Source organism: Bos javanicus, chromosome 6 (assembly GCF_032452875.1).
Source record: "Bos javanicus breed banteng chromosome 6, ARS-OSU_banteng_1.0, whole genome shotgun sequence".
In the NCBI taxonomy this organism is placed as follows: domain Eukaryota; kingdom Metazoa; phylum Chordata; class Mammalia; order Artiodactyla; family Bovidae; genus Bos; species Bos javanicus.
In genome coordinates this window covers 70,523,258-70,538,385 of record NC_083873.1, presented here as the reverse complement: position 1 = coordinate 70,538,385, position 15,128 = coordinate 70,523,258, and the positions used below count along the sequence as shown (strand labels likewise).

The window sequence follows — 15,128 nt, the reverse complement described above, 5'->3', positions numbered from 1 at the left end:
CAAGAGCATCTTCTTCCTTCTTAAGGAGCCTAATCAGTCATGACCAAAGTTACCATTTTTGAGTGCCATTTATGTAATAGGCATATGAACAGACTTCAGTTGAGTATAATGAGGCAGTCACCACTGTTACGGGAGATGAGATTTCAAGAGCTCATCTGTTCAGTGTCACAGAGCAGTAAGAGGTCGGGACGAGGCTGGCACCTTTGAACCCACAACATTGACACCAAGCATCTACTTGATTAAAGCTGGGTCAGTGAAGGAAACACCTAGACTAATAGAACAGGGGCTCTGGACTGCTTCTAACTCGAGAGTGCACATACAGGAAAAGTCTAAATGACACTGAAAATATGTATAAAGGATTTTCCTGTTTTGTGGTCAATTAGCATTCATTCTTGTCTGTAATACAATAATGGAAAATGCTTAACTGAAATGTGGGTCTATTTTTCATTGATTATTGATATGTTTCTGGTCACACCATTCCCCCTCAAGACTTTAAAAGGATTCCTCTTCATCACAGGTCACCTTTAACCCCTCTTCCCTCTCCTTTCAGGAGTTACTTCTGCAGGAGTAGATGCCATGACAGTAAAGAAAATAAAAACTGATGGTATCTGGTGTGCTTACCTCATTTTTAATAGAATTTTGTGGTTCAGGGTGAGTCTTTATTTTAAGCTGGAATAACTCTTAGGCTCTATGCAGGGTTCACTGGTCTGGACAGCCCTCCTGAATACAAAGGATGCGCCAGTCACAAAACATACTGAATTAAATAATACAAGTCACCTCCCTCCAAGCAAATGATAGAATTTTGTCCCAGAAACAAGTGAGAATAAAGACTAAAAGGTGGAGCACGAACATCTCAGGATGGATGTTCAAAATCTAAGCCAACAAGAATACAAACCATTTTCTCAAGATTCCTCATGTCAACCTTGTGAATTACTGAACTTCACTGTTCATATTAATTTTTAGACAATCTCTTTCAGGAGGAAACAAGCTAGTTATATCAGATTGAACCACATAAAATTGCTGCTAACCAAGATGGGTCATTTCACATGAATCAACTTAATAATCATCCCAGCAATGTTTTCTATATTACTTTTCAATTTAAATGGAGATCCTGGGTTGTAAAAATAAAATGAGAAAACACAGCATATACAAATTCTTAATAAATGTTTATCAAATCTTTAAGTATACAAATCCTAGTGATCTGATAGACTTGCATGTACTTTACACACTTTACACACACGCATGTGTGCATGTGCTCAGTCGCAAGGTTATGTCTGACTTTTTGCGACCACCAGGCTCCTCTGTCCACAGTATTTTTCAAGAATATTGGAGTGGGTTGCCATTTCCTTCTCCAGGGATCGAACCCAAGTCTCCTGCATCTCCTGCATTGGCAGGTGGGTTCTTTACTTATGAGCCATCTGGGAAACCTCACCTTACACATACTAGGTACAAACCATTCTAATGTCAGGGTGAATGCACTTTAACACTTTTAACACTTTCAAGTTTAATTTCACTGACTCTGAAATAATAAAATAAAAATTCCATTTGACTTTATATTTACACTTTTATTAGAATTCTTTAGAACTGTGAACAGTTGGACAACATATCAGGAAAAAAACACATAGAACATCAACAACCTTTAAACTTGCACCGCTTACATATTTACACATAAAGTTACTGTATATATAAAAAATATTTTCAAGGACTCATGGGATTGGGAATATTCAAAAGACATTATTGCTACATTTCAATATTTACAAAAAAAAAAGCCACAAAATAATTTCAAACATAAAGCTACTGCAAAGAAACATCAGATGTAAAAAAAAAAAAAAATTATAAAAATATAAACTTTCAAGAATATCCAAGACAAAACTCTCAGTGAAGTGCCCCTGAAGTACCTAGACATCTACAATTAACAACCACTTTTCTTACTATAACCAAAGTCAATAGAAACGCAAAGAAAATTTTCAGACAAAGTGTGGCAGACAGCAAAAACGTCTTACATTAGCAACAAAACGCCCCAACCTGTTACCTTTGGGAAGGTGCGAGAGCATAGAACTCCAGTGCAAATGGTTACTTTCAGATAAATGGCCACAGTTCTCTAAATGAAAGCAAAGACACCTAGGAGGGGAAAACCGTGAGGGCAGCATACCTGAATCTTGCGAGACAACATAAACCCTGCCATGTACCCATGGACCTCTTATAATTGGGTAGAGGCAAAAAACAAACAAACAAACAGGTAATACTAAGAATAATATCCAGGCTACAGCCTAAAGGGTAGATAGAACTGAAATATGTTTCAGTAGGAGAGTAGCATTAATAAGGTCTAAGGAACAGGTACAGTATGTTGAGTATAAGTAACAGAGTGCCTTAAGTGCAGGTGGATTGCAAATAAATATGGACTTAAGCACTCCTCTATGTAGGCTTTTGGTAAGCTTCCCTACACAGCAAGGTGAAGTGAAACAAAAGCTGGGCTGCTGCTGAAAGCCAGGCTACTTCTTGGGTGCTGAAGGACCCTCCTGGGCTCAAGGCAAGACTACTCCCAAAATATTTTGTCTACAAGCATACAGACACACGCACACATACACACTTATATAGATACTGGCCAGGTGTCCAGGACATGCCTGTGATGGAGGCTGAATCTAAAGTTTATTTTTGGCTACAGAAGAATCCAAACTAAGATAGCACTGGTTGTCACTCCTGCCAGAGTCATGCAATAAATCACTTTTTCAAACGGCATCAAATCCACTGAACACGATGACATTCTGAAGCTGGTCGGCTTGTTCTGGACAATCTCTAGAGCAAGTTCATCGGCTACAAAAGGAGATTTTTGTTAAGACTGTGCTTGGCAATAATTTTTTTTTTTTTAAAGCACTGTTTCCTTCAAACTTGTTCTGGCTCATCAGTTATTCCTATACACAGCAGACTCAAGCCAGAATTGTATTCAGAAACTACACCTTGTGGGTTTTCCCCCCTCAAATATGTGAATGCATACAATTTATAGATGAGTATATACAAAATGTGGGCTGGGAGGCCATCTCTCCAATTCAGCTACTATCAGTGAATTTGATTTAGAAACCAGGTCAGAAGCACGAAGGCTCATGCCCAGCAGTCTTTATTCAGGCCTGGAGAACATTTTTCCATGGCCTATGTCTTACTCCCAGCATGAAATACTGGATTTCGTGAGCCCAGATATTCATAGGCTTCTGGCCTTTGAATAACATTCTATTTTCCGCATCAAGGGATAAGGTTTCAGCTTCTAGTCTTGCTACATCATCATACCATCATGGATGATTATGAGGAATGAAGGTGACTACTGCTATGTACTCAAAACTATCAACTACATTTTTCAGATAGAAATTGGAGAAACCTTGGGAAGGACTCAGTGTGTCTAGTCCATCCCACCCTCCCTTTTCTCCAAGTCTGAAGTTTCCTTGTTAGCAGGGGCTAGTGTGCTATTAGGAACATAGGCAGCTTGATGGTAGCTGATGACAAAAATCATCAGCCACTAAAGGGTGCTCATAAAGACAGGATTACATCAGGGTGTCCACTACCCTGGAGTAGGATTCGAGTGGAAGGAAAACAAAGGAACCATTGTGAAAACCAAAAGAGAGGGGGGTCGGGGTTGTCAGGAGACCCCCGGATGCAGACTGCTTCAGACATCTTCGTGGACAAGCAGAGGCTGCGTGGAGGAGGCGCTGCTGCCCACAGAGTTGATGCGCACAGAATGGTCCACGGCGGGGTTCTCCCGGTGGGGGCTGCAGTTTGCTAAGTTGGAATAAATCTGAGGAAAAAAAAATCCACAGTCAATACGCCAGTCCCCACAAGGAACAAAGGGGCACATGTGCAGCTTAGGAACTGCAAATAACTTAGGAAGATTCTTACAGCCAGGAGGTTGACAAGACCTTACAGCCAAGAACCAAATCACACTGACCAAGGATAAGCTTTGTTTTATCCCTCATTTTCCCGTGGTCTGATTACGTAAGAAGTGATAGTCCAAAGTGTGCTTTTCTGCTGGAATGCATCCAGGAATGAGAATGACCTAACTTTTTTTAAAAGGTGCATAAACTTCTGTAGCCAATTCCCATCTAATGGCTGATATCATTCACTAAGAAACTGGTGGTTCTTCCATTGAGAACCAGGCACTTGGGTGTGAAATGCTGTCTAATTTGAAATGTGCTTTGACACCCAGAAGAGCGAGCTTCAACCTGAAAGTATCAATGGTATAATCTTAAGAAAAGATAGCTCCGAGCACAATCCAGAAGAAAAAAGCAGCTTAAAAAAAAAATCTGAGTCGAAGTAAGGATCACTCATTCCTCCTTAAAAGCAAAAGAAATCATGAATTTGAGTTTTGAACTCCCCGCTTCTCAAATCACTAGGAGGGATCCCTCAACTTCAAGCAACTCTTCATTCTCTACGGTTTGTGGCCATGAAAGCTATCTGCCATGTTCTGGTTATTTACTTGAGCAGAAGGTTTATTTTACTGCAGGGAACAAGCTGTCTTTTCTACGTGCCTTACCCCAACCCTCCAAAGGCTGAATGGCCTGACACGTGAGACAGAGCAGATGCAAAGCCCCATGACCAACACTTGGGGTGGAGAAGGAAAAGTGGCAAATCCTTATGGAAACTTCTAAGCCCACACTTCTGAGTGTCAAGCCCTCTACTCTTTCGCCTCTTCATCTCATATCCCTTGGCTCAGAGTAGGGGGCTAGGCAAAAAGAACTTGCTTCCATTGCTTCACTTTCCTACTCAATTTATAGCCTAAGCAAAGGAGAGAAAGGGTGGGTAGCTTAGTCCTCACCCCCAGAACCTGAGAAGGAGGACATGCTTTGGAACCAAGAGAATGGAGGTCCTGTGCCTGACTGGAGTATACTCACATGATTGGTGCTCTCTGAGATCTGCTTCTCAATCAGCTGCACAATCTGCTTAAATGTTGGCCTTTTCAAGGGATCAGCATCCCAGCAGGTCTTCATGATGTCATACCTGCAAGACCAAGGCCAGTTATCACTCCTCAATGCCTTTAACTGATCTGCAGGTATATGCCATTCAACAATTTTGAACATAATTCCAGGGTTACACAACTGGACATATTCAATGACATGGGTATAAATAAAACTGTGTGTACTGAGACTCTGCCTAAACTCTATGTGGTAGCGAGTTTTATGAAACTCAGTGACCGAAATAACATTTGCCCAAGATGTCATAACAAGGAACCAAATGACATTTTAAGCTATGCTTAGTGAAAACCCTCAATATACGAGTTTCTGTTTTTAAAAAAGGAAAACAAAAGAGGAAATGTTATCTGAAGGAAGGACATCTGGGCCCTTACATTTCCGCAGGTGCATGCTCGGGGCTGAGCATTCGGAAACCTTCCTTGATCATCTTGTAGAACTTAGAATCGACTGGCATTCCAGGGTAGGGGCTGCTTCCTGAGGCACAAACAGTTTGCAAATCAGCATGACAATCAGCAAGGAGAGCACTGGTAGCACCTTAAAGAAGATGCTGAGTGTGATTAAGGTGTCTTTGGCAAGGCTCACTTTACCTAAAGAGAACAGCTCCCACAGAAAAATCCCATAGGACCAGACATCACTTTCAAATGTGTATACACAGTTGAAAATACTCTCTGGTGCCATCCACTTCACAGGGAGTCGAGCCTGCAATGGAAGCACAAAAGATCCAACAATGTTAATCACAAACCTAAAAAAAAATCAAAACCTGAATAGAAAATATTCCTATAGAGAGGTGGGGTGAGAACTTGATGGGCATCTCACAAAGACCTTCTACCCATATGACCTCAGAGGACCCTGATTGCCTCTGAGAATTATGTTATGTGTGGTTTTTTTAGTTTGGGGTGGTTTTTCTTTTGTGGGGTGGAATAGGGTATGCGTGCCAAGCAGTGGGCAGGACCTCAGTGCCCTGACCAGGGACTGAACCCAGGCCTTGTCAGTGAAAGCCCAGAATCCTAACCATGGGACCAGCAGGGAACTCTTGTGAATTATGAATTTTTACTTTTTTTCTGACTACCTCTGAAATAAGTGGATCACCAGTACAGCTGACCCCTGAACAATGAGGGTCTGAACTGCATGGGTCCACTTATACACGAATATTTTTCAATAATAAATGCTACACGATCCATGCTTGGTCGAATCCAAGGACGTGGAGGAACCATGGATATGGAGTTCTGGCTTTCATTTATACTGAGATTCACCCCTGCCTTGTGCAATGGTCAACTGTATACTATCTTCTGGAGTGGGTTGCCATTTCCTTCTCCAGGGGATGTTCCCTACCCAGGGATCGAACCTTGGTCTCCTGTACTGCAGGCAGATTCTTTACCGTCTGAGCCACCAGGGAAGCCCCAATACTATCTTCATTTTCAAGATGGGGGTCACTGAGTCTGTACAGCCTGGTGGTTACGAGCATAGTTGTCAGAGACAGATACTTGGGTTCTAACCTGGGCTCCACCACTGGCCTTGTGTAACACAGAGGTTAGTTACCAAAGAAGGTTAGTTACCCTTATCTCTTAATAGAAACGTGGCCTCCCAGGGTAAGGACTACATTGCCCAGCTCCTTCATAGCTGTGTGCAGCCACGTGGCTCGGTTTTGGCCACTAAGTATTACATGACAGCTTTTGGAAAACTTCCTTAATATGAAGTTAGCATGTGTCCTGTGGCCTTTTCCTTCTCGTCTCTTCCTCCATTGTCTTGCCTGCTGGATCTGTTGGCTGGCTTTCTTGAGGCGTCTTGGACCATGAAGCTAAGGGCCACACCAGGAATAGTGTAAAATGGAAAGGTTGAGGAATTTGCTCCCTGGTATAGAACCTCCATACCAGGCCTGGCCAGCAACTCCTATCCTTATTTTACTTTCCTCTTGGGTGTTCTGTCAAATACAGCCACAATTATCCCTCACTAACACACTGGGAACATCACATACATCTGTAATAGAAGCCTCAGGATATTCTTCCATAAAGCAAAAATTGTACCTCAAATTCCATGAGTTGTCTTGTGGGTTAAATGAGATAATGTGGGTACCAGTGCTTAGTTCAGTATGGCTGATTCACTAGGATCTGAAAAATTATCCTGTACAACCAACCACTTGATAAGACAGTAGTGGCTTATGCTGACTATGACTATTTCAGGGTGGTGAGTGGCAGATTCAGAGTTTAAATTCAACAGTTGAACTTCACATCCTGAACTCCTTCCGCTAACATCCAGCCAAACTTTCTGTGACTATTCCTCTTAGAGACATTTCTGGATTCTTGGATCTTAATTTACCACAGAAAGCTAAATCAACCCTTCCCATAATCCATTTAGGACCCAAAACTGGGAAGACAATTTTTTTCTGGTCTTAAAGTTATTTTAGTCAGTAGGAAAAAAATAAAAATGCTTTCCAGTATCCCCTCCCAGATTTTGTGCTCAAGTTCTTATAGGGGCTCTTAACTTGAGATCTATTAATAAAAGGTGTCTTGAAATCAGAGGTGCTGGGGTCATCTTTACCAAATACGACACACCCACCAAATGACAGAACCAGGTTCGAACTCAGCAAGACTGGGCCCGGAACCCATTAGCCTTTTGTCAATATTCAAAGGCCTGGATAGAGAACCACCTTTCATTCTTCCTTCCAGTAGTGCACCAGGATGGTGGGGACTTGGTGTTATTAACACTCCTAGCCTTAGTGAGTTATTATTATAGAAACGCATGCTGTCATCAGAAAGTAAACCCAGCAACATTTCTACAGAAACCAAGTCTAGTACAGCCCACCCACAGAGACGCCTTAGTGATGGAGAAGGAAATATTACATTATGTGTAGGCACACAAATAGCTACCTCTAGGAATAGCTCTGGACTGGAGCTATGAGCCTGGGCAAATAGATGGAGAAATATATATGTTCAGGACTACTGGCTTCCCATACTAATGGGATATTGCTCTGGGAATCATAGGCTCTGGTTTCAGCCTCTACTGATCCGTGTCATCTCAGACAAATATCACAAAATACACTGTGCTTTTAGTTTCCCCAACTTTTAAAATGTGAAGACACTGCATTCTAATGCCAAGGGGTTGCCCTGATGATAACAATGAAAATTGGCAATGAAATAGAGCACTTTGAAATAAAATCACTATGTTCCATAAGCCAATTATTCCTTATGAACGTCTTTAAGAAGCTCTCTTGATTATAAGATCCAATATTCTATATACCTAATTCTGAACATTATCTTAGATTTTAATCTTTTTCATATAGCCTCTCAATCTCAAAATAAAATTCTCCTGCTGTGACCTTCAGGTCCACATTTGTTTCACTTGAACAAAATCGAGTTCATTGCTATTCTCCAGCTATAATGAAAATTAAGGCTATTTCTGTTTCTTTCACATGCCCCATAATTACACAATTAGAATTAGGAATTCTATTATTGGAATTTTGCTAAAGTATATTTAATTTGACTGCTAAAATGCATGATATCGCAAAGGTAGGATTTGCATTATGAAAATCATAAAAAGACAATATTTTTTAAAAATTGAAACGAAAATCTTTTGTTGGACTGTCAAGAGAGAGTGAGTACTCACGTTTCCTTTGACCACATAATTAGAATCATTCTTGATGTCTCTGGCTAGACCAAAATCACAAATCTTTGTGATTCGACCATGAGTAAGGAGGATATTTCTGGCTGCCAAGTCTCTATGAATACACTATTAGAAGAGTAGGAGACAAAGAAAACCATTTAAATTTATTTTAAACTTTTTAAACAGTGGAAGCTATATTGAATGCTAGAATGCTGCTTTCGTTATACAGAGCCAGTAGCTTTGCTTTACATTTAAACCATTCGGTGCCCCAAAAATAAATATCTAGAAGGCGCTCTGAATGGTGTTCAATTTGTGTTTTACATTGTTAGGACTTTAATTACTATAATTGCTTTCAAAACCAACTTGAATAAATGCTTTCCCCCCCCTTAGGACTGCTTTCCTTTTACATGCTTCTCTTTGAATATGTCCTTTTAAAAAGAGTTTCTAAAATGTCTACAACTTGAATTTGACCCCCTCAAAGGACAAAGGGAAGAGGCTCTTTATTTCAGCCATCCTATATCCTCTTTTAGTTTGGTAATTGTTCGGAAATGTCACCAATGACACTTAAGGGTAGGATCTGTAACCTCATCCTATTCTGTTAGCCTGGTTTCCTAAGAAATTCCTCTCACCCTTCTAGAGACCATCTTTCTTGTTTTGGTTCCTTCATTCTCTTCCTATCCTCAACCTTTTGATCAAATGTTTATTACTCTCTCTCGATTCCTTACTTCCCCAGCACTTGGTAAACCATACATGCAATATTTGAAGTCTAACTTCAAAAAGGCTCAAGTATATGCTTCATCAAGCACTGCAACTACAAGAGATACCCTTTCCTTTGGCTGATAAAATAACTACCTCTTTATTTTCTAAGAGCAGCTCCTACATCCTAAAAGCCAAATTCTAAATGAATTCATTGCATATAAAAAATATATTCATAGAAAGCTCATTTAGACAGGCTTGCACTTTAAAACTTATGAGAACAGGAATTTCAAAGAGACAGCAGTTGGAACATGAAGAAACTATATTTCCTCTGCTTTTGGTTACCACACTTCAAGCGACACTCTGCATTCTAACTATGGCTCTAAATACTCCTTGGGGGTGGTGGGGGCAGGGACAGGACCCTTCTGAGAATCACCCCCACTTACATTCTTTGAGGCAAGGAACGCCATGCCTTTTGCCACCTGGTAAGAAAAGCTCAGCAAGTCCTCCAGGTCCAGGGCCAGCTCATCATCTTCCATGATAGCAGGAGTCACGTCTCTTTCTATGTATGAACCTGTTAGGAGAAGAAGGATTTTCTTAGCAATTAAAATCTTAAAGACAAGGAGAGTAAAAGACAGTGACAACACCACCAAGGGCTGGTAATCAGGGAACTGATGTGAACTTGCAGGCAAATCCTCTCCCCAGTGTTAAGGACAGGAAGGTGCTGAATCACAAAGTTAATATTCCCAATCCTGGGCTAAGTTACAAAATCTTTAAGGAAGAAGAATGGTGGATGAACACAAAAGTCTCATATTTTTTTATATGTATCTGATGTATTTTGATATTCATATGTTATCATATATGCAACAAGATGCTCAGATACAGTAACACAGGCTCTGACTCCAAATACCTGCTTACCCTGAGCCTATTGTAAAGAAGAACCGGTTACTACCAGGAATGATGTTAGATTCCATGGTGATATGAGAAACTCTGAGTCAGTGAGGTTGTTCTTATTGTTTGATAGGTACCTACCTATTCTTGCAGATCTCCTCTTGTCTGCCTTGGTTGGTACAACATAAGAAACTCCAGGTTTCATGTCCATGTACTCATTAGTACTATCATTGCTGGGAGAAATGAAACGTCCATCAAATCACGAGTAAATAAAATGGGAGATGGGGGAGCATGTGAGAGGCAGGCTATCTCTCCACTCCCTTTTTTACATAAGAGGCTGATTTATTTAAAGAAAGTATTGCCAAGTTTAAATGAAGAAAATCTTATTCAGTAAGATATGAGTTTTTAATATTCAACATTTGGGTCCAATCCCTAGGAATTAGATGGCCTTTTTTTGTATTCAACTGTAGAGGGGACTCTGGTTAGAAATGTCCTATCTCTCTACACCAGGGATTTAATGAGAAACAGAGAACCAAAACCATTATCCCACATCACTTCAAACTCTCTAAATTAGCCTCAAGAGAGATAAGATGAAAGAGACAAGAAAGAGACAAAGAACCAGAGCTCCTGAGATGTGTTATTAGTGGGGGAAGACAGGGATCGTTAACATATAGCGACTGATGGAAGATAGTTTAAAAAAACCAAGTTTGGTTCAGATAAACACCAATAATTTGGATGATTTTCTGAACCATCTGGACCTCTTGAATCTGTAACATTTGGCTGGAGAGTCTTCAAGATTTCTAGTACTTCCTGCTTCTGATTAGCATAGAAACACCATGACAACAATCTCCTTCAGAGCGTGCTGGTGGTTCCAATCCCATATGGGATCCCAAAGCACAAAAAACACTACATAGGATTGAACTACTTAGGCCATTATTTCAGAAAATCAAAAAATATATGTGAGGCCAAGGTTTAGAAATAAGGCGAAGTGGTTCATTCATTCACATAAAGAGCATATGTGCTAGAGAAACGACCAAAGGTGGTTTGGTTTACATTGTATTTTACTGCCCCTTGACACCACTCAAAGTTTACAGGATCGAAAAAAAATAAAAAGCTTCATCTAGGGTTTAAAACTTCAGCCAGAGGTACAGAAAAACCCTTTAAGAGGTAATCACCCATCAACCATATTTACTGAGGTCTCCTTCAGGGCCTGGGGTTAAGTTCAGGAGACAAAGTCTTGCCTTCTCAAAATACAGGGGATATGGTAAATAAAAAGGAAAGAGGAAACCCATCACACAACTGCAGAGATAAAATGTATAAGGGATTAGGCATGATGACTATGATTCTGTCGGGCTGCATAAATCTAGAAAATCTTAAATGGTGGATCTTAAAAGAAAGAAAAGGCAAAAGATGGCAGAGAATTCTATTCTGATTGTAAACTACACCAATTCTTCTTAAAGGAACTTGAAACTCTTGACATATTCAAATTCAGAATGGTATCAAGGATAAAAGAGATGAAAATAAGGTGCAGAATTTTTAAAAATGTGCTACAGTAGTTGTGCCTCTTGATAACCTAAGTTAAGGAAAAAGAGGGCAAGGAATACAGAAATAATTCGGAGGTAGATGGTGAGAAACCTCGGTACAGAGAGCTGTTTGGAGCTCTCTGCCATTCTGTTAAAGGAATTCACTGTGACAACTTGGCAGCCTTTCCCATGTTCCCTATAAACAGTCTCTCACTCTAAAGATGCATATAGGACCCTATTGTACAGTATAACGAGAACGACACACAGGAAAGAACCAGGGTAAGAGAAACAGGTACAGAAATCATACAGGACCCTGGCTCAACAGTATAAAGAGAACGACACACAGGAAAGAACCATTCCAAGAGAAACAGGTACAGAATTCATTCAACTAAAGAGAACTAAAGTTCAGAAAAACACTAAAGATACATTTATAAAAATCAACAAAAACTTAAGTTCAAGACTATCTGAATCTGTAAAAACAGTTTGAACTTTCTAAACCATTAATCACATTTAAATGATTTAATAATTCTGATTTTGCACCTCAAAGTACCTCAGTTCACTTTTTTAAAGAATCAGCCTTGATTGCAAACCCTTATGACCCCATGAACTGCCTATCAACAGCTATTTATGTAAATCAGTCTTACCAGGAAGACTCCTTTGAATGAAGAAGGTTCTTATAAAGCGCCACTTCGGCGTGATCTTCCTGCTTTGAGCAAATAAATGAATCACGTTTTCTTCTCAAAAAATTCAGAAGATCACCATAGCAACAATATTCTGTAATGACCAGGGTGGGCCCTATGAGCATTTAAGAGAAAGTTAGAGGGAGGTAAGATATACAGACCACCCAGTCTTCCATAAAAATACTCAGTGGCAATCACAGCCATTTACATTCAGGGTCAATGTTAAGCCTACCAAGTACGAGTACAATCCTATCAATGAACATGGCTTAGCAGAACGCGGGATTCTGTGGAGTAAAACTAAACAACCTTTGTAACCTGAATTTCTGCCTGATTAGGGGTCAGGTGTGACTGCTGGTTTTAGACAGGAGTTACAGCTTTCATCATTAGTTATCAAGCTTCCTACGTGAGTCCTCTGATTCACTTCTGTTTACAGAGGGGGCTTCACGCCTTTTGTAATGTCATTATGGAAATGATGATGAGCATAAGCACAAATGGCAGCATAATAGGAAAAGCAACCATGGGAACCACCAGCTGAGACTGGAAGGTGGGAGAAACCCTGAAAAGCAGGGCCATCACGTGTGTTTGGGGCTCTATCAGTTGAATTTGTTTTCTTTCCCTGTTGTAAAAGCCTAAAAAACTATAGCTCTGAAGTTATTTAACAGACAACTAATTAACTCGGGCAAAAATCTCTCATAAACAATTCATGATGTCGGTGAAGCAACATTTATGGGGGCTGTTTTAAGAAATTACAGAAAGCTGTCAACTTGACCGTGGATCTCTCCAGATCTTGAGGAATGGCTCATTTTAACACATCTTTGTTCCTTTAGACCAAAATGTTTTCTGGAAACATCGTAGAAAGCCTTGATGGGAGGACTAATGAATGCTTCAAAACTGGAAATTTCTTATTTTATCAAAGTGAAGTCTTTGCTCATTTGGTGTAGATTTGAGGGCTGGTAGGCTTGGAGGCCTATTTTTAATGATAGCATGCAGATGAACATTAACTCTTTAGTGGCTAAAGAGTCATCCAGCCTATATAAAAGCTTGCAAGATAAAAGAAAAGCTTTCTGGAGGAGATGAGACATTCTCAAGATATTCAAGAGGTCAATGCTGGTGTGACATACACGACAGTAACTAGGTATGTCCTGGGTGTTCTACCCCATGATGATAAACACAAAATGTAATTCTTAAGAACAAGACACATGAACCTGGGTCTCCTGCATTGCAGGCAGATTCTTTATCATCTGAGCCACCAGAGAAGCCCCATATATTCTTATATACATGAAAATATACATTCTTAACATTCAGGGGGTCGGGGGAAATCCAGCAAGAGGTTAACCATTTGGGTCAAAATCCTGCAAGGAGCTTATAATCAAGCATTGTCAAAAATCATATCAAAATCTCCCGCCTTTTGATAATTTGACCAATTACAAGAGGCAGGTTGGCCACAGCCTTACCTCCAATGGTGCACGCTCCCAGAAGATTCACAATATTCATATGATTACCGAGGTAACTCAAGACTTTGAGTTCAGACATTAGGGCTTCTCGTTCTGTTAAATGGGCGCTTGCTAAAATTAAAAACATCTTATTTTAGCAAAAAGCAAATCTGGGACACTGACGGTGAGCACCCATAACAGCCTGCAGGAACTTACGTTTGAGCATCTTGACAGCAACAGTCATGGCTGCATCTGATTTAATTAAGCCATAAGCGGTGGCCTCAACAACTTTCCCGAAGGCGCCAGCACCCAGGGTTTTCCCTGTAGGAAGGAAGACAAGGGAATAAGTGGTGGTGGTGGAACTGAAGAAACATTTGTGTCATTTCAAAACCAATAAAGGAATTAGGGACAAATGTGTCAAGATACACTTCCCTAAAGTGTACTTGATGCCAAATCTACCAAAGGCAGTGAAATCACAGAAAAAAACCTATTGTTTCAAGTGAAATAAAATAAAGAAAGTTATTGGGATTCCCTAAAGGCAATGCGATGTGAAAACAAAAAGGTGTCATGGAAAACCCCTGTAGTATACTGACCAAAACTCAGCCTGTTCCTGGGAAACTCCCATTTGTGATCATAAGGAAGTTGTGTTGGGTCTATGTAAACATAATTGTTTCCATTTATCTCCTCGACAACTTTCCACTGTACTTCATACATGGGTTTCTGTGGAGGGAGAAAGAGAAAGGAGTCATCTTTTAATGGTTAATGGTTCACCATTACAGCATTTGAGGGAGAGAACAAATAAATGGTTACCTGCAAATATTTGTACGTAAGAATCATCACGAAGATACACATTAAACCAGCTGCGATCACAAAACCAATCAGCAACGGCGTGAACAGGGTGTGAGCATGGATTTGTTCTAAAATCAAAGAGGGATGTGGAATCACAACCTATTAGCTGCATCAGATCATCACACAACACCTCTCACCTCCAACTCACCCACCTCCCGCACTACCTACCGCCCATCACAGTAGGAGTCAAACCAGGTGCATCTGAGCTCCCTGCCTTGGCTATTATTTTACTCTAAGGATCTTTTAACATAAGCACTTTCAACCAGAAAACTGTGGGAAAGAAGCTGAGATTTCCACAGCACAAGAATAACGTTAGGCAGATTTTCAGTAAAAAGTGACATCTGAGTGAACTTTGCACTTCAGATTCCTGCCTTGAACTTTAAGATGTTTCCTTTATGGATGTTTTATTACTTTATTCTTTATGCTTTCCTGTATTTCCCAAATTTTCTACATGGAGCATTGAGTGTCTTTCACAACTGAGAAAAACATTTTTTAAAGTGT

The 15,128-nt window shown here is 40.2% G+C and overlaps 1 protein-coding gene across 2 annotated transcripts in view; it reads right to left on the bottom strand.

The window, feature by feature from the left end:
• Positions 1-1,544: 1,544 nt before the first annotated feature.
• KIT (KIT proto-oncogene, receptor tyrosine kinase) overlaps positions 1,545-15,128 on the bottom strand; it is an 87,436-nt gene continuing 73,852 nt past the window's right edge. For both annotated transcript variants that reach the window (XM_061420190.1, XM_061420189.1), the window contains exons 10-21: positions 14,589-14,695; positions 14,372-14,498; positions 13,995-14,099; positions 13,800-13,910; positions 12,310-12,460; positions 10,284-10,375; positions 9,698-9,825; positions 8,559-8,681; positions 5,543-5,654; positions 5,330-5,429; positions 4,878-4,983; positions 1,545-3,784 (exon numbers count right to left, since the gene is read on the bottom strand). In XM_061420190.1, coding sequence (XP_061276174.1) covers positions 3,656-3,784; positions 4,878-4,983; positions 5,330-5,429; positions 5,543-5,654; positions 8,559-8,681; positions 9,698-9,825; positions 10,284-10,375; positions 12,310-12,460; positions 13,800-13,910; positions 13,995-14,099; positions 14,372-14,498; positions 14,589-14,695 — 1,391 coding nt within the window. In that variant the 3' untranslated portion in view covers positions 1,545-3,655. The remainder of the gene's footprint in view (positions 3,785-4,877; positions 4,984-5,329; positions 5,430-5,542; positions 5,655-8,558; positions 8,682-9,697; positions 9,826-10,283; positions 10,376-12,309; positions 12,461-13,799; positions 13,911-13,994; positions 14,100-14,371; positions 14,499-14,588; positions 14,696-15,128) is intronic.